A 25,870-nucleotide genomic window follows, 5' to 3' on the forward strand; every position below is an offset into this window, starting at 1 on the left:
GCATTCATCCCACTTTGGATGGAGCGGAGTTGATGAACGGACTTAATCCATCACAACCCAGAGTTGTGGTCTTACTTAATTAAATCAAATGTAACCAGAAGTGGAGTTATACAAAATAACCTCGTACAAGTTAACACAACTATTGCATATAAAGCTGTATTAGTAAATGATTTAATATCAGTCATATTTATGTATTTTGTCTTACTGAAACATGAAGAATATGTCAGCCTAAATGAATCAACTTCTCCAAGTCATATTAATACTCACATTCCTTGAGGCACCGGCCAAAGAGGTGGAGTATCAGCCATCTTTGACTCAAGCCTATTAATAAATCCTAAACCAAACTACAACTCGTTTGAAAGCCTTGTTCTTAGTCTTTCACATCATTCAAAACAATACAGCCAATTATATTTGTTATAGTGTACCGGCCACCAGGTTCATATTCATGATTTCTATCTGAATTTTCAGTTTCTATCAAGTTTAGTCCTTAAAACTGATAAGGTTATTATTGTAGGTGATTTTAATATTCATGTGGATGTCGACAATGATTGCCTTAATGCTGCATTTATCTCATTATTAGATTGTATTGGCCTTCTTTTATCCAATCATTACCGCATAACTTTTGAGTTCATACTACCGAAGTGTACGTCGTTACTCAAAAGTTTCTACACCAGATGTCTAACTGACAGTGCTGTAGCTAAATTTAAAGAAGCGATTCCTTCTGCATTTGATTCAATACCAGATCTCAATATAACAGGACTCCTGTGCTAACTTCAGTCCGTCCCAGATTGATCATATTCTTAATAGTGCTACAGGCTCACTGAGAATGACACGACGTTTGCTGGGGGAGCAGCATTGGAGCCGGAGACACCAACCGACTCACTAAACTGGTGAGGAAGGCCGGCTCCACCATTGGCTGCAAACAGGACTATCAGAATGCAGGGACAGCGGAGCACGTTCTCCAACAGACTGCTTCAGCTCCGCTTCACAAGGACAGATACAGGAGAACATTCCTGCCCACTGCTAATCACCTCTGGCCAGATCCTCCTCCAATTGAATCAACATCAATAACACTCTGTATACTTGCATTTCTTTTATTAATTATGTCCTGCTCTGCTATTGTATTGTATATATTGTAACATCGCTTGGTGGTGCTACAAACAAAGTTCCCCCTGGGGATGAATAAAGTATATATATCATAGGAGGTTTGCTCCCTGGTATAGTCCCTCAGACTTGCAAATTAAAGCAATTATCGCGAAAGCTTGAAAGCATATGGCGTTCCACCAATTTAGAAGAATCACGCTTAGTTTGGCGAGACAGCCTTAAAACATATAAAAAGTCCCTCCCCAATGCCAGAGCAGCATATTACTCATCAGTAATAGAGAGAACAACCCCAGGTTTCTCTTTAGCACTTTAGCCAGGCTGACAGAGTCACAGCTCTGTGGAGCCGTGTATTCCTATAGACCTCAGTAGTAATGACTTCAATGAAAAGATTCTGTTCATTCTGTACACATGACATCTATTGCTTCTGTCCATCCAGGGAGAGGGATCCTCCTCTGTTGCGGTACTGAAGGTTTCTTCACTTTTTTCCCCCTGAAAGGGTTCTTTCTGTTTTTATGAGAGTTTTCCCTGATCCGATGTGAGGTCCTGGGACAGGGATGTCGTATGTGTACACATTGTAAAGCCCTCTGAGGGGAGTTTGTAATTTGGGGCTATATAAAATAAACTGAATTGAATCAGATGTTTGGTGTGTAAACTCGTTTGTGTCCACGCTGCACGTGTCATGTGTGCACCACACCATCGAGTCAAAAAGAGGCCACATTAGCTCTGGAACTCGTTGATGATGGTAATACCGTTGCTTTAATAGGACAGCCGGGCCGACAGCATGTAAAAAGACCAGAATTCAATTACGAGAACTTAAATAAAATTTTTAAAAAAAGCACAAACAGGAACATTTAAATGAACACCGGTGAACAAAATGCACGTTTGCATTCTCCGTTTCTCGTACAACAAATGAAAATTAGCATTAGGGAGGGGGACCAAGACTTTTTACACACACACACACACACACACACACACACAGAGATATTCTCCCATTTGGTGTCTATACACAAACGTCCCCGAAGTCTCTCGTGTCCGTGGATGCAAGGCTGCACTGGTAGGGTCCATGCGAGTTGGGCTGCTGAGGATGTGACACACCTTCAGGGCGAGCCGGGGCCTTTGGCATTGAGGGATGCAGGGTCCACATTCACCAACAATACCCAGGTCTGTCTTGACTAAATTGCTCGGACGCCATTACCCCTCAAAATAAAACATTCAAGGCTCGTTTTCCATGGTGATGAACCTTAACCCATTCTAGATATATATTTATATTCTTTTTTTATTTTACTAATAGACACCAAGCTGGGGTTTTGTGAACAGAAATGGCAGCGACCTTTACTCTTGATATCTCTCTTTTGCTTTGTCCTTGGCATTGGGTACCAGACAGTAAAATAAGTTAATGTAGTTATTACTGTATTTAACAATACACTGTCTTAAAAACGCTAACTTCCCAGAGTTAAAATCCCTCCCCCCAACCTTCCCGCCCCTTATTGTCCTGGAATTGAACGATCACTATTTATACAAGTCAGTTCTGAAAATACAATGGCAAGTGACATTTTCCACCAAAAATCTCATTGTGAAAAACAAAAACAAAAACAAAAAAAAATATATATATATATATTTCACTCCCTCTCCCATCTGATTTGTTCAGCTTATCAAATACTAGGACTGTTTTTCTCCATTGCGTCGTACCAATATTCACCGATTTCAATATTGTAGAAGCTTTACAAAGACATAAATATAGTAGGATACAATACAGTAAAAAATACAAAATAAAGTCAATATAGTTTTTTTTCTTCTTTTTTTCTTTTTTACTTAAATGATAATTCACCAGTCAAACCCAGAAACGGATCTTGGACACTAGGCAAAACAACAACAACAACAACAACACTAGAGTTACCCCCTGAGGTCAAATGATAAAACAATAGCCGAGTCTCGAACCAGAACTCGCTCCCAGATAACGCACTGCTTCCATGGGATCTGTAAGCAGCGCGCTACGTGCAGGACTTTAGGCAAAATGTGGGTGTCCTGCGCGACACACAGTCAGCGTGTGCGATACTCAAGTGCACTCGTTTGGGTGTTATTACTATACCGGCGAGACGTTAAGCTGAGGAGGACTCGAAGGCACAAGTATGAGGCAGAAGAGGCCTCGAGAATCAAACGCAACGGTTGTATCTAGGGAGTACGATTCGAAAAAGGGGAATACAAGTTTACAGTTTCAGGTATGGTTTAGGTCTGAGAACGACGAGGCAGTGAATCTAGTTAAGGCCAAATTACTTGGGATCGTCCAATCAGAACGCTCCAACAGTAAAGATGATGTTAAACCTGACAAATCACACCCGAATTGCAATACGATATCAGTTTTAATACCAGAACTCCCTTCTGTATTTTGTCACAGCCTGGCTCGCTACATAGATATTTATTCTCACTGTTAAGTCAATTATATTAAACAAGGCTTCTTTTTCTTGCTCTTCTCTCAGAGGTTGTTATTATGCACAATAATGGTAAATGCACCTGTACTTGTAAAGCGCTTTTCTAGTTTTCCAACCACTCGAAGCGCTTTAACACTACATGACATCATTCACCCGTTCACACACTGATGGGCATCAGGACTAACTAACATTCACACACACCGTAGGCACAGCTACGGGAGCAATTTTGGGGTCAAGTATCTTGCCCAAGGACACATGGACATGGGCTAGCGGAGCCGGGGATCGAACCGCCGATCCTCGGATTGAAGGACGACCCTGCTCACCACTGAGCTACAGTCACCCACAATAATGTATGTTACAAGAATATACATTAGCTTCAGTCTATAATATCTCAGTAAGGAGTACATCCAAGCATTCAGGGTGAGGACTTTGGCTTTGAAAAGTTAGTCTACATATGCACCGATATGAAACACACGTAGAAAATGCACCATAGAAAAAAAAGAAAGAAAAAAAAAGGACGTGTAAAAGAAAGAGGAGAGGAAAACAAACAAATGGACTAAATGGCTCACGCTGATCTACGGTCACTTATGACCATTTGCTCACAAACAACCATTTCCTCTTTAAAAAGGAAGAAAACAAGTTTTCAAGTTTGAACCCAATCACATGATCTGCGATCGCAGACGTGTTGAGGGGTCGAAAAGGAACGAGAAAGGACAAAATAAAAAAGGGTTTGGAGGGCTTCAAGGGGTTCAAGTTTGTCATTCCTCATGGGCAAGTCAATATAAAAATGCTACAACTCGTATGACTCTCTTGTCAACGAGCCAGGTTCAGGGCAGGCCAAGTCCCGCCTCCCCCCCGCCCCCCTGTAGTTTGCTAACTAAAATGGGGCTCGGAAATTGGTAGGACAGCTTGCTTAACATTGACACAACGCGCAGTCTCTACTCCCTGTATGTTTTTATTGTTTTTGTTTCCCCCTCCGGCTCTTCAACTCCTCCGCGATCCGTTCACGTGAAGGAGGAGCAACCGTGGGAGTCTGTATCGTCACATCAAAAGAGACAAAACAAGATCTCCATCCTTTTGTCTCTTCTCTTTTATGGCAGGAGAGTCATCTGAAATGTCCTTCCTCGCTCTTTCCTCCCTATGACTTCGGCTTAGGTCGGCCAACCCCATCTCTCTCCCTCACTCGCTGTCAGTCTCCAGGTCGGAGTCGGACCACTGCACTGGGCTCAGCTTCCCGTGGCGCTGAGAGTACTCGATGACCGCCGTGTAGCAGAAGTAGTACTGATCCCAAGTCTGGATGCTGAAGGCCCTCTGCGTGCGCATGCGCCGCACCGTCTGGCGGATGTCCACCGTGGCGATGTCCTCCAGCCGGGACAGGCAGATGTCCAGGGTACAGAACGTGCCTGGGTCGAGGGGCGGGGACGGACAGAAAGAAGACGGAGAGGTTATACAGGAAGCAGTAACTCATACTGAACAGGCGATAAACTACAATTATGTCAGTCGTGTTACATTTTACGTCCACGTCCGTCTCAAATGTCTTCACTTCATCACTTTATCCTATGAAACAGTTGTGTGATATTGTCATCATTAGGATATGAATCTTGAGCTCTGGCCATAAACTCTATTCGTTAGGTCGCATGTGAGGTCACCCTTGTGTCCAAGAGGACGTTTTGTGCCAAATTTGGAGAACTTCCCTTCTCATTATTTTTTGCTAGAATTGATATCCAGCCCTACTATTTTCTTTTTGTACAGTAACACTGTATGCCAACACAAAGACACATGCCTCAGAGTAACATGGTCTTTGCATAAACACAACGGTATACCTGAACACCACCGAGGTACATGTTTGTTTACCTGTACGGCCAATGCCGGCACTGCAGTGGACAACCACAGGGGGGCCCCCCGGAGGCCCCGTCCAACTGGAGCCCAGGTTCTGGACTGCAGCTTCCCTCCTTTGAAGTACGTGCTCGCGAAAGTCCAACATGGCAGACGCGCTTTTGGGCACGCCGAAGTCTGGCCAGCTGACGTAGAGGTAGTGGCACACATCCCGTCTCTCTCCAGACTGAGGGGAAAGTCACGGAGGTTTACGGAAGAACAAAATGGCATGTGGGACAATATCCACGCCAAGTCATATTCTTAAGTTACATGAAAAACTGAAAAGATTCCGCTGACAAAGCCATCTTTTAAAAAGCCCCGAAGCCATTAAAAGATAGTTTTTAAAGACCGTTTCTCTAACTCAAATTAACACAGTTAGGTGTGACTTACCTGTGTGTTGTAAAGTTCGAGATGGGAGAGCTTGAAGTCTTGAAACGCCTGGATGTGCGTGTTCCTGACCAGGAAGTACCCATGCTGCTCGGTCCGGCCCTCCTCCAGAGGCCAGTACTGGCCGCACTTGACCCGACCGCGCTCCACCACCCTGCGACGCCACAAGCACACGCCGGTTAGAGCTCACCATCGGCCCAATCGAGGAAACGCCGTCATGCGGGCGAACACTCCCGACACCGAATTGACTCGGACGCAAAAAGGAATCTCACCTGGTGGTCATGACGATGATGAGTACCATCTGTTCCCACACCATGCGCCAGAAGTCTCCAAACGTTTTGGGCAAAGGACCTGAAGGACACGAAAGAGGGGGATTATTGCATGGAGGGCTACGTGACGATGACAGACAATGGGGCCGCAGTTTTTGTCAACAGTTGCTCACCCTGAGTTGCAATGTAGGCGTTGCTCCTCTTGTACCCGTCCATGAAACTGGCATTGATGTAATCTGATGTCTGCAAAAAAAAAAAAGAAAGCGTGAGACTCACTGGTTGGTGCTGGTACTGCCTCCCGTAGGAGGACATTGAATATTACAACCAGGGGTGCAACAGATCACTAAAGTCACTGAGTCATAGATTGAATCATCAAGAAGAAAAAAAAGGGGGAGCATATAAAACTTTTACAGATGCTCTTGTGCAAGTTTTGTTGCTGTCAACACCAATGGCCGATGAGCCATATCAGCAGATTAAGATCGCTTTTGTTGTTGTTTTGTTTGGTCATAGCAGCTGGTTTACAAGGCCCTTGAATAATTCTTTCCACCAAAGTCCCAAAACATAATTTCAAACGCCCCCCAGTGTAAACCGTCAACGATTGCATAAAAACCCAATTCAAATGATTAGAAAATAAAAGATTGTTATTATTGACACATTTCTTTTAGCCGTATTTTTTGTGATGTATTATAAAAGGTGCTGAGAGATAGTGTTTGAAATTTGAACACCACATAATTCTCTCTCTAATATCTATTGGATGTTGCTGTGAAAATATCTCCTTCAGACAACCAGATTTATTCCAGTTTCTCACCAAAAACTATATTTGACAAGATTACACTTGAACACATCATGATAACGTTGTAATGTACCTTCGCCAAATACTCACTTTTACTGAATAGAGAATGAACACATCATGGTGCAACTCAACAGAACCTCCGTAAGTTAGCGGTTAGCTCCGTTGCTGCTAACGTTACTAGCTCTCCTGCTCCTTCAACACAGATTTGTTGAACAGTCACAATGTAGCATTTATCAGAGATCAGCGGGTGATCTATACGGGTCACTGATCAACTACAGCCCGTCACACGGCTAACTGCTATTGGCCAATAGTATACAGACCAGTCACTTAGTTGCAGTAAGCTGGAGTCCCATAAAAACGTTAATAGGTATGAATAACACAAGATTAATCTACAGCAGATTCAGTCAATCCTAAATGTCTTCAGTTAATGAGATTCATTTAGTTGCTAATAACAACATGTGCTGTTAAGCCATACAATTGTTTTGTATTTTGTCTGAAGGACGTTTTACAACCTGGTCTGATTTTATTAGTTTTTTTTGCCGAAATTACAATAACATAGTACTCATTTTACAAAACAAGACCCAGAATTGCCAAACGCAACAGGCCTGTCCCGTTAGCCATATGAAACCCACTGACTGTGATACTGTCAGGCATTCCTCCTTCCAGTCACACATATCAGATGCAGCAGATTAGAACAGGTCGAAGATGTCACAAGGAATAGACCCGAATGCTCCTACGTTTATGTTTACCGCAGATCTCTTGCTGATCCGCACAGTGCCCGCCACTAATTACTCAACTAAATGCATCCAATATGTAACGTTGCATTCCCTGATCAGTTAAAAACACACTTCTTATGAAAAGGTGGAACAGAGGCCTGGTGTTGGCAGCAAAGTCAAACTTCAACAGCAAACATCCCTAAAATCATCCATTGTCCACAAAATAAATTTGTGAACGAAATGAATCCGGAGATCATTTAAATCACAGGAGGGAGAATCTGTAAATACCTCATCCTCGTCATCGCAGAGCTGGCAGAGTCGCCACCCGTGACCCGTCCAGGCAGAGCACATCGCTGTACCTGTTCTTTATCTGATTGGACAGTTTTCTGCATAAAGGCAAACGTTAGAAATGTTAAACAGTGGGCTGATGTATCATCTCTCACGTAGTTTTCCTTCGCTGGGACTAAAAATAAAGCACACAAAAGAAAAACAAGAATATATTTGGATCCCTTACTTGGAGTAGTCAAAGGTGCCGGCCGGTGGCTCCTTCCGGATCTCCTCGTACTCCTGATAAATTCCCTTCTTCTTCTTCCTCTTCACGTGCTCCACTAGATCGTGCACCGTCATGCCCCCCTGGTCTGGAACGTGAATAGACGCCTCCACGCAGCCGCCCTCGTCATCTGCGCCCCACGACGAAGACAGGGGCGGGGACTGGGAGGGGGAATGGGAGGGCGGCTGGTGTGGCGGGCGAGGCAATGACTTCTGGGGCAAAGGAGGCACCCCTTCAACTTCCTGGCCGCCCTCCTCATCATCATCATCCTCTTCTTCTTCTTCTTCTTCTTCTTCCTCCTCCTCCTCCTCGTCGGCAAACTCGTCGTCGTCGTCATCGTCGTCCTCCTCCTCCTCCCTCACGTCAACATTCTGAGACCCACGGGCGGAATCCGTTACCTTCCCGTCCACCGCGTCTCCCTCGCCTACCTGGGAGAGCGGCGTGTCGGGGGGCGTGTCAGACTGTGGAGGGGCTTGGCGGCCACGTCCGTTTATGTTGGCGTTGGGGCTCAAGCTGCCGCCGGCCATGCCAGCCCCGCTCCCTGCTGAGCCGTTCCAGTGTTGGTGGTTCCCCTGCGGCCTGTTGGGGGCGGACTGCGGACTCGGTTGGTACTGACCTAGGCCTTGAGTCCTGCCCTCAGACACACTGCAGTGGTTGTGCGAGTTGGCATTGCTGTCGTCGTAGCAGTTCGAGTTAGCCATGACTAACTCGGAACCCAACTGCCCGCTGATGTGGCCGTGCGGCGGCTTGGCGCTCGTACTCGCGTTGCTGCACTCTAAGCTGTAGGAGCGCAGGAGGCTCCCGACGCAGTCATGCGCATCGTGCTCTTGCATGTCGCCCGGAACACTGTTCGTGTGCGTGTTGACGCAGGACTGAATCCAAGCCACGTGGCTGTACTGGGACATCCCGTCCAAGTGCTCGGGGAGGGAGGAGACTGGAATGTGACTGGCCAGCTCGTGAGCTTTCACCGTGCACACCTGGCGAATAGGGAAGAGAGAAAACGCCTTTCAAATGACAACCAAACGTCATGATGCAACTCCAACAAAAAACAAACAAAGAAAACCACACTTACCCTCTCTCTCAGCTTCTCGCGCACAAACAGGCGGAGGACGGCGAAAGGGGCTCGGAACCATAGAGGCGATGACACAATGAAGACACATTTAAGACGAGCTGGAAACGCCCCCTATGAAGTACATCAATCATTTCAGAGAGACCGCTTGGACACCAAACACTTTAAAAAAGGCAGGCAACGGATCTGAGAGCAACAGAAGCATGTTCCTTGCATTTACCTTCAGCAAATTGAGGATCTTGACGCAGAGCTCGTAGTCAAAGTTGCCATAGCTGGAGTTGGTCATATCGTAGATGAATATGAGTCCGTCTCTTTGAGTTTGTTCGCTGTTGAGCAATTAACAAGATTTTTCAAATTAAGAGCAGAGGAAGAGGGAGTCAAAAGGAGTGTGCCTTAGGTGATACATATCATTTTCTAGCAAATACTTGAGACACTTGGGGTGTGTTCGCAAAACAAACGTGCACTCGAGTGCTAAATTCACGCGACGCTGTGTCGCGAAAGCTTATCAGCGGTGAGATTTTCCTCCTGCAGTCACTGACATTGTCGATTCAAAAATTAAGGGGAAAAAATATAGTTGCTGTTTTTGGGCACCCAGAGCTCTACAATAGTACCTCATATTTGTGCATAAATGTGTATAAACCACAGACTATGGTATAAACAATAATGTTGCTGCCGTATTTGTTAGGTTATTACGAGTATTGATGAATGTAAGCATAGCCTGGCACCAATTGCTCCAAAATCTAATCAGAAAACAAGCTTTTTAAAAGCTGTTGGCCTGTATTGCATCCAGACAGTGAATACTCCAGATGATGTTATGAATCTAGACTGGTTTTCTTTTGTCTGCCATGTGTGACGACCCTCCTCAACCCATACCCTAGGTGTCACTGTTGTTTCGGTTCTCTGTTGCAGGTGCTGATTAGAGCATAGTCAGCAGGATGAGCCACACCTGATGAGCCAGGCCAGGCCGTAAAGACCTTCTTCATTTGGCAGCCTGTGTCTCTGGGGGAGGAGATTCTTTGTGTCGCTGGCATGACACAGTTGCTTTGACTTATGTTTTAGTTCCGTCTCTTTGTACACACTAGCACACATACACTTCACCACTGATAACTCCACTTTAAATTGTTTGACTCAAGTTAAGAATAAATGGCTTCTTGTTAGCAGCCCGCTCGTTTGTCTCCCTGTTTGTTGCGATCTCTGAGCCGGGTTGTGACACATGTTGGAGGAAACGTTGTTGCTGTCTACGTGGAGGTGGCCCACTCTGATGCGGGCAAACTCCCGTAAGTAGTGCGAGGCAAAAAATAAATGAAAAACGCTTTGCCTTTGGCGTGAACGCGGCATTAGAAATCAGTTGATACTTGGTTGTGTGTATGACGGGCGAGGGCATCACCTCTCTATGGCTTTGTCCAGCTGATAGATGATGGCCTGCAGCACAGCTTTGTGGGTGGTGACGTCTGACCGATGCAGACGAGCCGTGAAGAGCGCTAGAGCGGCACCCTTAGCATCGCGGCCAGGCTGGTGGGGACATGAAACACACCGTCATACATGCAAATCATCATCAATTGTGCATCCATTCTTTGAAATTGCGAGAAAGCTATAAATTCTGATCACGAACGTGCACATGTTCTGACCATCTTCTACTCCTATCTCCGTTCATAAAAAAGACAGGCAGGAATACACGCCCAGACTGACACACAATGAACAGCAGGTGCATCATTTTTCTGCGTTTATCCTACAGGGTGGCTCACAATTGCTTCCACACTCACCAGGACTGTAAATTTCCCACTCAGCAGCTCGGAGCGTAGGGGCTCCTCGTCAGGGTTGATATTGATGATGCCCTCTTTAATTCTTGTGTTCTGATTTAGAAATACGATGACAGAGACGAGGGAGGGAAGCGCACATTCATTAGCGTGGTATGCAGAAAAGAAAAAACATCTAAAAATGATTGATGTACAAACATGCTGCTTTCCAGTTTTCAATAGGAGCCTTGTTATTCGGAACTGAATAACAGGTTATGACCTGCTCTGACGGGACACGGTTATGACTTGCAAAAATGTGTGCTGCTGCAGCGGAGAGCTTTTCGTCATATCATTAACGGCCGTCAATCAGATATCAATACTTTAACATTGTCTGCAAGAAACTGCAAATGATCAAATTACTTGTATTAATTTAAACAAGCAGAGTTTGGGATTATTGGTATCAACTCGTTCAAAGACATTTTTCACAATTCAAAGCACAAATGGCAATATTCGGAAAAGGGTCAGTTCGGACAACTGAAATTGAATATCTTTTTGGTCGTTTGGTCCTAAGGCAGAAATGTGGCATTCTGTTGATAACATAATTATTCATCCCAGCTTAGTCACAGATCCAAGCACAGTACCTTGTATGCTTGGAAGAGGTTGATGGCTCTGGAGACGTCAAACTTGCGGGCCATAAGAAACTTCACAGCTGTGGGTTGGGACACAAGCGCAGCGCTGTGAGGCTGCTCCCTGCTTCGCACCTCACCCAGGAACTCCTCCACAGCCTGGACAAACAAGGGAACGGAGGAGATGGAGGAACAGCGATGAGGTGTGGGTGGTGACATTAAAACAGAGAAGGGAAAAAAAGCTAGTTGTGTAGATGGGGAATAACCAGAGGAGAGGAAACCTATACAAATAACATAAAAGTGGAGATTTGAGGGGCGTAGGGAAAATAGCAACAAAACAAACAAGGGGGAGAGTAGATAGGTATGGCGACTGACATGATAAACGCATGAGTCTCTCAGCCCCCTCAGCTTTGTAGTTATCTCCCTGCCAAAGTTACATAAAGAAAATTGTGATGCAGATGGAAGCGACAGGCTGTGCCCATGGACGAAAGTCATCACGGTGAGGGAGCATCCGTCCTCCAAATACTTAACCAGCAAAGGGAGAATCTATGAATGGGTACATCGGGTGACTTAATCGGCTCCTTACATAACTTGAAATCTACTCTCACGGGACACCAAATGGGGACAAACCGCAAATCCAAATGAAGGGCTTGCTGGGCAGATGTGACGCTGCACCCCAAAGCCCTTATGCATCTTATTTCATGATCAGTTTTGGTGATTAAATGACGGGCAAAAATATAGACACACATTAAAAATGTGTGCGATGGGGAAATAAATAGCACCCTCAGCTCTGTTTTCCCCCCGCCTGACTAGTATTTAATAATCGATTTGGCAATATATTATTTTGTCTATGTCAGAAGAGATGGTCTTTACTGTACCTAATGTGGCACACAGCACTTGTGGAACATGTCATCAGCACAATAATGAGTGTGTACACAACAACAACAAGTATGTGTGCTCATTTATCCTGGAGGTAGAAAAGACTTGGACTGGACAGCATGTGAGAGAAACATAACCAAGGCGTTTCAGTCGTTCTTGATCCAGTAATGCATGACTTGAAGGCCCGCTCTTGCTTAGAACTCTTATTTCAGGATTTGAGGCACTGTGAAGGTTATCTTTAAATCACAACCAGGCCCTATAGGCAGCCACCACCACCTGTGTGTGTGTGTGTGTGTGTGTGTGTGCACCAGGGCTCGTTGATTGCCTTGGTCGGGTAAATCTAAGCCAAAGGCAACAGGTCGCTGACATCTTAAAATCTACAAAAAGGTTTCAATCAGCAATCTGGGGAAAGTGCCGCGAGCCATAAAGTAAACACCTGGGCACAGCTGGCGAGCGTAACAGCCACACGCGCGTTCTGTAAACAAGTGTACAGATCAGTTAACCTTCGTTGGAGGGACAATAAGTAGCTATGCTGTCATCGCGAGCCCCGCGTGACATTTCACGTTGGCTATAAAAGTCCCCCCCCCCCCGTCCCCCCGTTTTACTAGAAAGCGGAGGCAACAACAATGCCAGGAACCGGGGGCTCGCTTCTGTGAATTCTCGACCGTAAATCTGATAACACCGCGAGCTAACCCGCTGGCTCACAGCAAACCCATCCCGTTTGTCCCGTGTCATGGTGCACAACGCCAATAAACTCTTGAGGTTATGAGCGTTTGGTCCTTTTTCATCCTCCCACTTGGACCAAAGTGATTTTGAACGCGTGTAAACATAGCTGTCGAGGAGATTCCCTGCAAGTCAACAATAGCTATTTAGCGTTAGCTAGCAGCTAACGTTAGGTTACATGTGGCAGCTGGACGGCTAACGGTGCCGTTTTAAGCCGCACGTACCGGGGGAAGCCACAGGGAGCGGAGTATGGTTACTGGACATCAGCGACGCGAATACCTCCGTGTGCTCCGCACACAGCCGGATTACCCGGTGTTCGCGGCACGCAGCCGGTGAAGTGAGCCTCACCGCTGCTAGCAAACGCCATCGTGCTAACACACGCATGCTAGCTGCTGTCAGTCACACCGGAGCCTATCAGGGTGCGAGCGGGCCGGGGCTGTTTATCAGACCGCGTCGTTCCGAGGGACATTCGCCGTGACAAAACATATGGAAAAAAAAATGTTGGAGGTGGAGAAGAAAGTGAAGGACACACGCCGAACGCAACGCGGGGGTGAGGGGAAAAGTCCGTTAAGAGACCCTTACCAGCTGCTCCTGAGTTGTCAGGGCTTCCGCCATCTTGAAGCCTCCGCAACGTCGCAGCGGGCGCGCCCACCAGCAGCTCGCTCACGCCCTTACACCCCGAGACACCCCGCCCACAGGCATTCACATGGAGGCAGCTTTTACCATAGAGAAAAACAACAATCTGTATTTATCAATGCTGCTACTGACAATTCATAAAGTGCAGCCTATTTGTCCATTAATATAAACATTTGCAGTTGATAGACGGTACAAATGGACTAAATAAACATAATAAATAAATCCAATGTATCATTACATTAACCACACACAGTTCTAAAATCTGTATTCATTGTAATAATAACCTTTCCTAAACTATATATTTAGTTAGTTTAGGTATAACATTATATATATATATTAGTATACTGTTGGCAGCTCACACATTATTTTAGAAGGTATAACTTTATCATGGATAGTTTGTAAAATATTTGCCCAATCATTTTATGTATTATACATATATCATTTGTTTTATTTTTAATAATTCTAAAGCTTCAACCATAAACATGTGCACACATCCAAACATGTATTCCATACCACTAGCAGGATTGTCAACATTAATATAACTGTTGGTAGTCGTCGCTCCAGCAGCGCGCTGGTACTTCATCGGAACCCGTGAAGATTAGTTTTTTCCGTCGGACTGTTTTTAGTGGAGCACCGGGGCGGCGCTCTGGCGGACTTTTTGATTTCCCCTACTTGTTGAAGGCTCTGCCCATCATGAGGTGAATGAGTTGTTGATACTTCGCAACCAAAATAATGAATCCTATGCGGACGTTTGTTTTCACCTCACCGCTTCTTTATACGCTCGCGCACACACACGCACGCACGCACGCACACACTGTTACATTGAGTTTGTAAACTTGCGTCAAGGGTTTAAACCGATGACATGTCCATGAACGTCCACCTCCTCACCCGCATGACAGACACAGGAGCGCTTCTTCAGCATGAGCCCCTCGGGTCCGCCCTTGAAAAAGAAAAGCTACATGGGGCAGCACCAGATCAAGAAGAAACAATGGTAAGTTCACTGAATCACGAATGTCGACCGACTTGGAAGAATAATGGCCACATTCCTCCCGTTGTCTAGAGACACCCCTCTAATCTATATATATTTTTCTGTCTGAGCAAAGTTTCCAAGCTCCTGATGAGCCACCAGACGAATGCAGACAGCACATATCAGGCAAAACCAACAGGAACAAGGACGGCCGGGTGGTGAGTGGGACAGCTTGAGAGAGAGAGATGTTCTTCTACTCTTATTGTCTCCTCTGTTTCTCTTCCACATCCACCTGGATGTCAAATGACTTGTGCTAATCTCCAATTTCAGGATGGAGGCGCACTATGTCCACTGGGAGAATCCACATTGGCTCTTGATGAAGAAATGCTGCAGGTGTTGGACGCTGTGGACCCGGTGAGGCCTTCAACCGACAATGTGCGCCCAACGGCTGCAAACATGGGTGCGCGGCGAGAGCCGTCGTCATCGGGTGTCTTTGACGGAGCCCCCGGCGCCCGGGGGTCAGCCCGGGGTAGCGGTGGCGACCATTGTGAGCGACCAGGGTGGCGAGCCGACTGCAAGGACCTTGCAAAGAGGCTCCTGTTCGGTGAGGACTCTGGGGAAGCGGATCGAGCTCGGACGGGCCCGGAGAGCATCCAGCCGCCGCCGGCTTCCTCCAGCACCAATGCGCCATCCTGTCAGGACATAAAAATCAACAAGTGAGTCCTAACTTCCACATTACCGCCCAGTTCTTCTTCTGTAAGTCACAGTGTTTTTTCTCACTTTGTGAGTCTCAGGATGCGTCCACCCGTACAAAGAAGCTCTCCATGTGGCGATGACAAAGGTGGGTCAAGCGTGAGCGCTGACCCCCCTCTGGATGTATCCAGGGACTACATCTTGTTCAGCCCCACCCGCCTCGCAGCTGCCACGAAGAGGGCCCGACTCCAGCCGTCGCTCCAGAACCAGTCCGCCTCCATGCTCGCTGTCCCCAGCGGTTTAGACCTGAGTGCTCTCAGCGGCACTCTGCCTCAGCAAGGTGAAGTCCATTTGTGAAAACCTTCTTTGAGGTTCATATTTTCTGCAGTTATCCTTGTTTTTGGGTGTCGTTGACCCCTTTGACACCTCGTCAGTGCCAAATTAACCTGCGAGAAAAATGAGCTACTAAGGCCCCATGAAGTCCCCTTTTCCTCCCCCACTGTGTTCTTTAGGGCTGGACCTCTTTTTACAATCAAAGCTTCTGTTGAGGTTTTTAATAATGAAGCTTTGATTTTCTGTCATATTATAGGATGCCATCACCGTAAAAAATTGGGAAAGTATTACTTTGAGTTATTGTGGATGTATTAATGTTATTTTATGGTGCTGTTAGATTGCTGCTAGATGGGTTCGCTATTCAGAGTAAACTTTTGTTTTATTTTGACTTTTCATGTTGTTTCTGAAAGGCTAAACGCCATCATATGGATTGAAGCAGAATAGTTTGCTTGATAAGAACGTGTCTTTTTTTTCACTACATTTTGACATTTTGATTATTACAAAGACGAGGAACACCACTTGAGTCGTACATTTTGATTCGGTAATTAATAAAAAATAAACGAAATGAGCACAAAACTGAAACGGCAACAGCTTTAAAATTGAACTTGATACAAGGAGGACAAAAAAACTAACATTTAAGTGCGGTGCAAGAAAGAAGCCTGGAGTATTTGGGGCTTTAACCTTGTGTGATCATATCTCTTGTCTAGGTATGTTTAAGGTACTGATTTACATTTAAATCGCTGATGTACTCCCTGAAACAAAATTTCTCTTTCCCATATCAAATCCATTTAAGACTCCTCCCACCAGTTTGACTTAATACCATGTGTAAGGGAGGTTCTTTTTTTTATTTCTACTGTAGGCATTGCCTTGTGTGCTCCCGTGGGGCAAGCTGACAAGCTGCTGCTCTGCAACTGGGGCTTACCAAAACCTGTCCTGGAGCGCTACCAGAAACACGGCGTGACTCACATGTTCGAATGGCAGGCTCAGTGTCTCGCTGTCGGACAGGCGCTGCAGGGAGGTAACCTGGTGTACTCTGGTAAGAAGCCCAAACGCCTCTCTACGGAGTGATTCCTAGAGTCGGTCACTGCGTTTCCCCTTTTTAGAAGTGCTTCTTTCTTCAGCCCCCACGAGTGCTGGGAAAACTCTGGTGTCGGAGCTGCTGATGCTGAAGCGTGTGTTGGAGACTAAAAGAAAAGCCCTCTTCATCCTGCCGTTTGTCTCCGTGGCCAAAGAGAAGATGCATTACTTTCAGGTGAGGGAGAGAGCAGCACGTTGTTCTGGGCGCTGGTGTCGTCCGTCTCCGTGTAACCGGCGTGTATCCGTGAACCCTGCAGAGTGTATTTGGAGAGGCAGGCGTTCGCGTGGAGGGCTATATGGGAAGCACCTCGGCCGCTGGAGGGTTCACAGCGCTGGATGTGGCCGTGTGCACCATAGAAAAAGCCAACTCTCTCATTAACCGACTCATTGAGGAGGACAGCATGGGTCTCCTAGGTAACGCACCGGGGATAACTGTGTTTTTCTTGACAGTTGGAACCGTGAGTTTGAGTTATTTGTGTACTTCTAGGTATGGTGGTGGTGGATGAGTTACATATGGTTGGTGATTCGGGAAGGGGATACCTGCTAGAACTGCTCCTAACCAAAATCCGCTACATTGCGCAGAAGCAGAACGCCACTGGGTTTGTCTTGTATTTTTACTTTTATTTTGCGTAACAGCTAATGTTAAAAAAAACAAAAAAACATTTAAAATCCTGTCCTTCCACTACACGTGTCAACAACACCTACCTTTCTGCAGGTCTCTCTCTGAGGGCGTGCAGATCGTTGGTATGAGCGCCACCTTGCCCAACCTCGCCCTCCTGGCCAGCTGGTTGGGTGCAGAGCTTTACCAGACGGACTACAGGCCCGTGCCCCTGCAGGAGCACCTCAAAGTGGGCTGCAACATCTACGACAAGAGCCTCGCTGTGGTCCGGCGGTTCGTTCCGGCGCTCCACGTTAAGGTAACTGAGAGAGTTGTCCAAGTTTTTGACACAAGTGATCCAACCGTGTGTGATCCAACTGTGTGTGCTCCATGTGGTAACTCATATAGGGCGACGACGACCACATTGTGAGCTTGTGCTATGAGACCGTGAGGGAGGGACGGTCTGTGCTGCTGTTCTGCCCCTCGAAGATCTGGTGTGAGAAGCTGGTAGACAGCATCGCCAGAGAGTTCTACAACCTCAGACATACCGGTACGTAATCGTAGTTTTTTTGCTTTGTGCACACGCTAAATTTCAACACTGAGGTCAAGTCCCAACTGTAGCGCGTTGGGATGATTGCTGTAGTTTCTGGCCTCGTCCTTTCAGATCGTCAGGCCGAAGCAGAGCCTAAGCCGGTGTCTCTGGATCGGGATGGACTCGTGGACGTCGTAGCACAGTTGAGACGAACTCCAGCTGGTTTGGACCCGGTCCTCAAGAGAACTGTGCCATGGGGGGTGGCCTTCCACCACGCCGGTGAACACACTCGCACAACTTTGGTGGCCCGAATGTTTTTTTCTTCTTCTTTTGTGTCCAATGCGAATAAGATAACGTTCGTCTCTGCAGGTTTGACATTTGACGAGCGCGACGTGTTGGAGGGAGCTTTTCGCCAAGGCACCGTCAAAGTGCTGGCCGCCACCTCGACACTCTCCTCGGGGGTTAATCTCCCGGCTCGCAGGGTCATCATTCGAACCCCTACCTTCAATGGACACCTGTTGGACCCGCTCACGTACAAACAGATGGCAGGACGAGCGGGGAGAAAAGGAGTGGACACTATCGGTATGGAGGGAAGAAGTGGGCGAAGCGTTTGGTGTTGTCTGTTCGTTCTTATTCCAGTTGCTTGGAGACAAAACGTGATCAGCCGTCTTCTGTGATAATACTCGAGCACATTTAAACATCTCTCTTTTGGCCTCAAGTTATTTTGTTCGCCCTGTTCTCAGGTGAGAGTGTGCTGGTGTGTAAGGAGGCGGAGCGTCAGAAAGGTATCAGTCTCCTTAAGGGGGCTCTTCAGCCAATCAGCAGCTGCCTGGTGAGAAGGGAGGGAGAAGGCGTCACCACCAGCATGCTGCGAGCCATCCTGGAGGTACGGCCGATGTCCGAACAAACTTGGCACCCATCGAAAAGGACTTCCAGTCCGTGAATAGATCATGTTTGAATTCCCTCTTTAATAATAGCTGTCTCCTTTTTTTGGAGGCCTCCTATGGAAAGTCAGATTACTTTACCTCAATTATTATTTTATTTTTCATGACTCTAATGAAGTCCTCCGAACACGCAGATCATTGTCGGAGGGGTTGCCAGCACTCCACAGGATGTGCGGTCGTATGCTTTGTGCTCGCTACTGGCTGCCAGCATGAAATGTGACGGCAAAAAAGAGTCAAGCGAAGAGACCAACAAAGGAGCTATTGAGGCCTGTGTTGAATGGCTGATGGAGAACGAATTTATCAGTATCCAGAAGGACGGACAAGGTACTTACTGCCTCTGGGTCTTGATATCTTGAATTACGATGATAATGGTTTTTCTAGGTACAAATTGAACCGCTGCGACAAAAGTGTTCTTAATTAAATGTCCTATATTGTAAAAAGAGAGGTTTTCGTTTCTTTTAATTACAAAGCAGGTGGAAGAGCGTTTTCGATGCTGTTGAGGAATCGCAACGCTCGGTCCATGAAGAACTACACTCAGACACTGTGCCTTTCAATGACGTCACAACTATACAATATAGAGACCGCTTCACAATTTGAAACATAAACATTTTAAAGGTGTCCGACTTGCGATATCCTTAAAACATAGACCCAAGCTGTTGCCTAGCAACACAATTCCGTTGAAACGCGCTTTCAGACGGGTGCGTAAAGGTTTATTCAGACACAGTATGAGAAAGATTTAGTGTTTTTCACGATATGTCTCCTTTAATTCAGATTGGTGGAAGTATAAAAGCCAGACTATTAGCCAAACCTCCTTTTGCCTTTTAAAATAACTGTTGTGTATCCCGATGTCTTTGCTTATCCAGAGCAGCGGTACCATCCCACTCAACTCGGTGCTGCCACCCTTTCCTCGTCCCTCTCCCCTCCCGAGGCTTTGGGAATATTTGCAGATCTCCAGCGGGCCATGAAGGGCTTTGTGCTGGAAAATGACTTGCACATTCTTTATCTGGTACACAGAAGCACACACTTTGCATCATTGTTTTCTCTCTCATCTTTAATCATCTCCGAACCCTCGCCCATGCATTCCTAATAGTACCGGTAACTAAATCAACCAAATATGTATCTCCCCCTCCCTCAAATGCACAATATTTCAAATTCTAAGTGCGAATTCCCCTCAGATCACCCCGTTGTACGCCGAGTGGACCACCATAGACTGGTACCAGTTCTTCTGTCTGTGGGAACAGCTGTCGTCGTCGATGAAGAGAGTCGCGGAGCTCGTGGGCGTCCAGGAAGGTTTCCTTGCGAGATCCGTCGGCGGCAAACTCGTCGCCAAGACGGAGAAGCAGCGCAGACAGATGGCCATTCACAAACGGTAATGCACATATTTGTGTCATTTCCACTTCATCAGAGCATTGCCAACAAATAGTCCCCTCGTGTGGTTTTCTGTTCGTAAAGGAACCCAAAATATGAGAATTATAATCGTTAACTCGTGACAACATGCGGCTCGGGAAAACAATAGCCCCATTTGCTATTACAATCACTCGAGGGTTCATCCCCTGAGAGCCAAACAGCAAATACAATTTTGAGAGATGCTTTTGTTCACATGGCCCTCTCGTCTCTGCCCACGTTCGCTCCTCTCAGGTTTTTCACCACCCTTGTGCTCCAGGATCTGGTGAACGAGGTGCCTCTGGGAACGGTGGCCTCCAAATACAACTGCAATCGTGGGCAGCTGCAGTCCCTCCAGCAGTCTGCTTCGACATATGCAGGTACGAGCCGAGGAGCGTTGCTGAGCGTCTCCAGGGACGCGTTTCACTGTGGAACTCTGAATCCACACCCGGCTTTACGTTAAAAGGGGAGGCCGGTAACTTGATGCACTCTAGACTGGACGGATAGACAGCATGCAAAGTGCTCACGCTTCTTTCATTAAGTTACTTTGAGAGGGTTTATGAGGTCCGGATGGGATTCAGACTCGGAGGGTGTGTGCTTAAATGTTGCACGGAACAAGTTTTGTCATGCTAATTATGGTGTATTATTATCAGTGTAAGATAGATAGATATATACTTTATTAATCCCCAAGGGGTAATTTGTTGTCATAGTAGCGCCCAACACTTTACAGACACCAAATGGAATAGACTAAATAAACTAAACGCACAAAATAAAATAAAATATAAGAACAGGGATGACAGATATATACAAAATAAATAAAAAATAAATAAATGTATATATATATATATATATATAATATGTGTATATAACATATATATATATATAATAGAATACAAATAACTGTGCAGTGTGTATTAAGTAAATTAAATTAAATGTAAACAGTGTGCAAAATAGGGCTGCACGGTGGTGTAGTGGCTAGCACTGTCGCCTCACAGCAAGAGGGCCGCGGGTTCATTTCCCGGTCGGAGCGGTCCTTCTGTGTGGAGTTTGCATGTTCTCCCCGTGGCAGCGTGGGTTCTCTCCGGGCTCTCCGGCTTCCTCCCACAGTCCAAAGACATACTGCAGGTTAATTGATCTCTAAATGTCCCATAGGTGTGAATGTGAGAGTGAATGGTTGTATGTCCCTACATGTGCCCTCGATGGACTGGCGGCCTGTCCAGGGTGTCCCCTGCCTTCGCCCTATGTCAGCTGGGATAGTCTCCAGCGCCCCCGCGACCCTAATGAGGATAAGCGGTATTGAAAATGGATGGATGGATGGACAGTGTGCAAAATATGCAAAATATATATACACAATAGAATACGAATAACTGTGCAGTGTGTATTTAAGGACATTAATTTAGGTTTAAACAGAGTGTGCAAAATGCAAAGTATGTATAGTGTATATGAAGTGTAAATCAACATAAATGTAAATGTGAATGTGTACAGTGAAAATGAAAATTAGTCCACAGAGGGTCTGGCCAGAGGTGCTTTGTTGTACATTACATTACATTACATGTCATTTAGGTGACGCTTTTATCCAAAGCAAATTACAATAAGTGCATTCAACCATGAGTCCAAACTCGGAACAACAAGAATTAAGAAAGTAACGTTTCTTCAAGAAAGCCAAACTACAGAAAAGCCATAAGTAAGAGCCATTCAGGAAACTAGAGCCAGATAGCAACACGTTGGCAGAATCCCTCTGGTCACGCTGCCGCCCCTCCAGGTATGGTGACGGTGTTCTGCAAGCGCCTGGGCTGGCACAACATGGAGCTGCTGCTTTCCCAGTACCAGACCAGGCTGAGCTTCGGAGTCCAGAGGGAGCTGGTCGACCTCGTCAGGGTCTCCCTGCTGAACGCAACGCGAGCCAGAGCGCTGTACGCACAGGGCCTCTGCACCGTCGCTGAACTAGCCCGGGCTACCTTAGCTGATGTGGAGAAAGCCCTGAGGAACGCCGTGCCATTTAAGAGGTATCTGTGTGTTTGTTTGCACCATTAAGATAACAAAATATGTATTCAAAAAAACTCACGCATAGAATAGCACTTGTTTCCACTCTCAGCCTACACTCATTAACAAGACGGTTTTCTACAATGAAGTAAATGAATCCTAACTAAAAATGACCCATACACCTTAAACAGTTAATTGATTTTGTCTAGAGTTTTTAAACTAATATTCAATGTGTTCTAGTGTTATTGATTTTATTAATTACATTACTTAAATATTCTAATATCTCTATATACAGTTTATATATATATATATATATATATATATATATTTATAGATATCTATTTATCTATACATATTTAGATATTTTAAGTAATATAATTAATAAGTTTGTGATATATATTCATACCAAAAACATATCAAATAAATAAAAAATATTAAAATGTGTTTTCCCATTTGAATGTATATGTGGTTTGGAGTGTGCATTTGTTACTACTAACAAAGCTACTATGTAAAATACCTCCTAAACCCGAAGCATGCATAAAGTATATGCAACTGTAGCATCGGCACATCGAGCCACAATCCCCCCTGAAACATGACTCCAGACATAAAAACAATGATGCACTTGTCTGTCTGTCTCAGCTCGAAGCGCGCAGTGGACGAGAGCGAGGTGGAGGCGGCCGAGAGACGGAGCCTCCGCTGCGTCTGGGTCACTGGCGGCCGGGCCTTGACGGAGCAGGAGGCCGCCGTTGAGATCGTGTCTGAGGCGAGGCTCCTCCTCCGGGAGGACCTGGCCCAGTTAGGAGTTCGATGGGACCCGGCGTCCCTTCCGCCGGGGGCTCCTGCTGCGAACAGCCCCGGCGGTTTAGACCTCAGCTCACAGGAAGCACGAGGCGACAGCAAAGGAAGATCACCAGGAAGGACACGGGGGTCAAGGAAAGCCTGGGCAGAGGGGAGGGGAAGGAGAATAAAGACGAAGATGGACCTGAGGAAGGTATGTCTGAAAGGAAAATGGAGAACGCGAAAGGAGACACCAACGGAGGCCAAGGGAACTCCAGAAAGGGAGACAGGACGGAGCCAGAAATCAGACAAACGGAGAATGTATTGGAAGTGGAGAGAAGCAAAGGAACAAAACACTGCAAGCCAAATGCAAAATCATTAATGGCAAATGACTCAGAAGATCCACATGAAAAAAGAGAAGAGCACGCAAGGTCAAAGCAAGGAGGGGTAGAGAGCGAGAAAGCGGAGCCGGAAGAAGGGGAGACGAGTAAAAGAGTCGCGACCGGTGCCTCGCCGGGCGAATCGTCCTGTTCCTGAACCGGAGCCTGACGGCAGGAGGTTGCCGAGATCGTGTCGAGCCCCCTGTTTCGAGCAATGGCGCGTCCCCAGCCCTCTCCTCCCCCAATGCCTCCTCCCTGCTTTAGAGCTCCCGTCATCCCGAGCAGAAGAACAACACCCAGCTCCTACAGGGACATCGGGCGAGGATGCTGCCACAGGGGTCGCTGAGGTCACCCGTGCAACCGGAAAGGCTGAAGCACTCGAGAGCCTTAAGCAAAGTCCTTCACTCCATACAAACTGAGAAAATCCTACTAGACCATGTAGAAACCCGCGGTGGTTCCCTCAGTCCAAAATCCAGCACCTGCAGGCCGGGTGCATTCAAACCGTTCAAGCTCCTGAAGGAACCCCTCCCGGTGTTTTCCGCGCCTACAGATGCAGATAGGTTGCACTCCCCCGGACCCGCCACTCCTGCCTCCGTTCCATTGCTCCCGCCCGAGGCGAAGCGACGCAGGATGGACGTCGGAGAGGCCGATAAGTTCTCGTCTCCCGAGCTGTACGCGGGAGAAGAAGAAGAAGAAAAAGCCGAGCGACGTGTTAAAAGAGGAGAGAGTTTCGGCGACAGCTTTGAATTAGACACTCAGACAGAGAGACTCATCGTTCAGCAGGCATGCCAACACAGAGGACCAGAGAAGAACAGAGAGGAGGAAGTGGTAGACGCAGCGGTGGAGAAGGACACACATGAGGGAAGTAACGCTTGTCCCAGATTCAATATTTCTCTCACAGACAGCCAGATGGAGCTCATCCTTGACACCACCACCCGGTAAGTAACCAGAATCCTCCATTGTGTTCTGATTATAACAGCTTGCCCCTTAAAAGTCTAAATGTTTTTACAGATTTCTCCAGGTCCAGGTGGGGATACCGTAGTTGAGGGTGGTGACGAGGACGCCAACCCAGCTGCCTGCGAGAGCGTCAACAGAAGCAGCAGCTTCCTGTTCGACAGCCTGTACGACAGCCCGCTGCGGCTCCCCGGCCAATCGGACGAGGGGGAGGGGGAGGGTGAGGGTGAGGAGGAGGAGGAGGAGGAGGAGGAGGAGAAGGAAGAGGGGCCCGTCGGCCAGGAGGGTCGGAGGCCCCTTTTGTCGACCCAGGAGCGAAGGCGCAGTGAGCTCCTCGCCAACCAGGAGGCGGAGAAGCAGGAGGCCGTCCAGTGGGGCGAGTCCTCCTTCAACCTGTCCGAGTGGGGCGACTCGCTGCTAGTGGGCGAGCACTTTCTGGAGAGGCAGAGCTTGCTCAGACACGCAGAGAGAACTCATGAAGCTCAGCGGCCCATCCGCCGAGTCACAATCCAAGCCCAGTCAGATACAGCCACAACCCACCACTGAGACCACAACTCGAAATGAGTACGACGAGGACAAAGACGGCAAGAATCCAGGCCTCGCGCACAAAACTAAACAGCACAGTAACGCACACAATGTCAGTGAATCAGGCCGGAGACAGGAAGCGATAAATGAAGAGGGTGAAAATGGTAAGCAAGTAGAGACGAAAGAGGAAATGAATGCTTTGCAGTCAGGTAAATGCAGTTTTAAGACACCCGCGAGTCCAGAACGCACCCGAAAGCTCTTTTAATTGCAGCCCTGGGTTGCAAGAGATCTTTGACCGCTGGCCCAGTATGTCTGACCAGCCCTGGCTGAACACCACAACGAGCCTCGAAGCCTGCAAAAACGCTGCAATTGTAGCAGACGTCCCAGATCGACCTCAGCCCTCGATGCAGGGGGACAGAGATGGGGCGCGGTCGGACACGCAGGCGGACGCTGCGGGGAGCGATCCTCCAGAGGACCGGCACGACCGCGAGATTGTAACGGAGAGACCCGGCTCTGCTGGCGACCTCATTCCCCCGACTCAGGAGACACCGCCCGTCACCCCCAGAGTAAAACTGACCACCTCATCCGTCCAGTCTCCTCTCGTCGCTCGGCCACGCCTCGAACCGCTCGACTCCCCTCGGCCCTCGTGCGGCGGAAAACGGCGATCACGAATTGCCCCGGATCTCGTCCAGGACACGGCAGTCCTCCATCAGAAGCTGCCACTCACACCAAGCAGTCGGATTCCCACGTCGGATCGCAGCACGAACACCAGCCCGGTTCAGAACCGAATCCCCCGCCGCACGCCAGACGCAGCATCAGCCCTCCCGGAGACCGAGCCTCTCGGTCCTCCCCCCAGCAGAAGCTTCCCTCTAATGCGGAATCGCCCGGCGCTGACGCAGTATTTACTCTTCAGCGGTCCCAGGAGGAAACTC

At 47.2% G+C, this 25,870-nt stretch overlaps 2 protein-coding genes across 2 annotated transcripts in view; one reads left to right on the top strand and one right to left on the bottom strand.

Annotated features, from left to right (window-relative positions):
• Positions 1–1,821: 1,821 nt before the first annotated feature.
• Positions 1,822–13,834, bottom strand: ptpn9b (protein tyrosine phosphatase non-receptor type 9b). The gene is given in 14 exon segments (XM_034533791.1): positions 1,822–4,936; positions 5,388–5,595; positions 5,799–5,949; positions 6,068–6,146; positions 6,238–6,307; positions 7,862–7,894; positions 7,896–7,959; positions 8,088–9,100; positions 9,196–9,306; positions 9,413–9,518; positions 10,580–10,704; positions 10,956–11,045; positions 11,570–11,713; positions 13,739–13,834. Coding segments are annotated over 14 exon segments (2,451 nt in total). The 5' UTR covers positions 13,772–13,834; the 3' UTR covers positions 1,822–4,712.
• Positions 13,835–14,445: 611 nt separating this feature from the next.
• Positions 14,446–25,870, top strand: part of polq (polymerase (DNA directed), theta) — a 16,916-nt gene continuing 5,491 nt past the window's right edge. The window contains 28 exon segments of the mRNA XM_034557028.1: positions 14,446–14,783; positions 14,896–14,977; positions 15,090–15,475; positions 15,548–15,792; positions 16,645–16,821; positions 16,907–17,037; positions 17,120–17,276; positions 17,350–17,461; positions 17,578–17,779; positions 17,869–18,010; positions 18,125–18,271; positions 18,362–18,574; positions 18,736–18,878; positions 19,071–19,260; positions 19,800–19,942; positions 20,112–20,305; positions 20,575–20,699; positions 22,082–22,325; positions 22,942–23,200; positions 23,202–23,240; positions 23,242–23,576; positions 23,578–23,617; positions 23,620–23,730; positions 23,769–24,401; positions 24,471–24,904; positions 24,906–25,050; positions 25,115–25,549; positions 25,552–25,870. Coding sequence (XP_034412919.1) covers positions 14,713–14,783; positions 14,896–14,977; positions 15,090–15,475; positions 15,548–15,792; positions 16,645–16,821; positions 16,907–17,037; positions 17,120–17,276; positions 17,350–17,461; positions 17,578–17,779; positions 17,869–18,010; positions 18,125–18,271; positions 18,362–18,574; positions 18,736–18,878; positions 19,071–19,260; positions 19,800–19,942; positions 20,112–20,305; positions 20,575–20,699; positions 22,082–22,325; positions 22,942–23,200; positions 23,202–23,240; positions 23,242–23,576; positions 23,578–23,617; positions 23,620–23,730; positions 23,769–24,401; positions 24,471–24,904; positions 24,906–25,050; positions 25,115–25,549; positions 25,552–25,870 — 5,854 coding nt within the window. The 5' untranslated portion in view covers positions 14,446–14,712.

This window comes from Cyclopterus lumpus, chromosome 1, assembly GCF_009769545.1.
Source record: "Cyclopterus lumpus isolate fCycLum1 chromosome 1, fCycLum1.pri, whole genome shotgun sequence".
In the NCBI taxonomy this organism is placed as follows: Eukaryota; Metazoa; Chordata; class Actinopteri; order Perciformes; family Cyclopteridae; genus Cyclopterus; species Cyclopterus lumpus.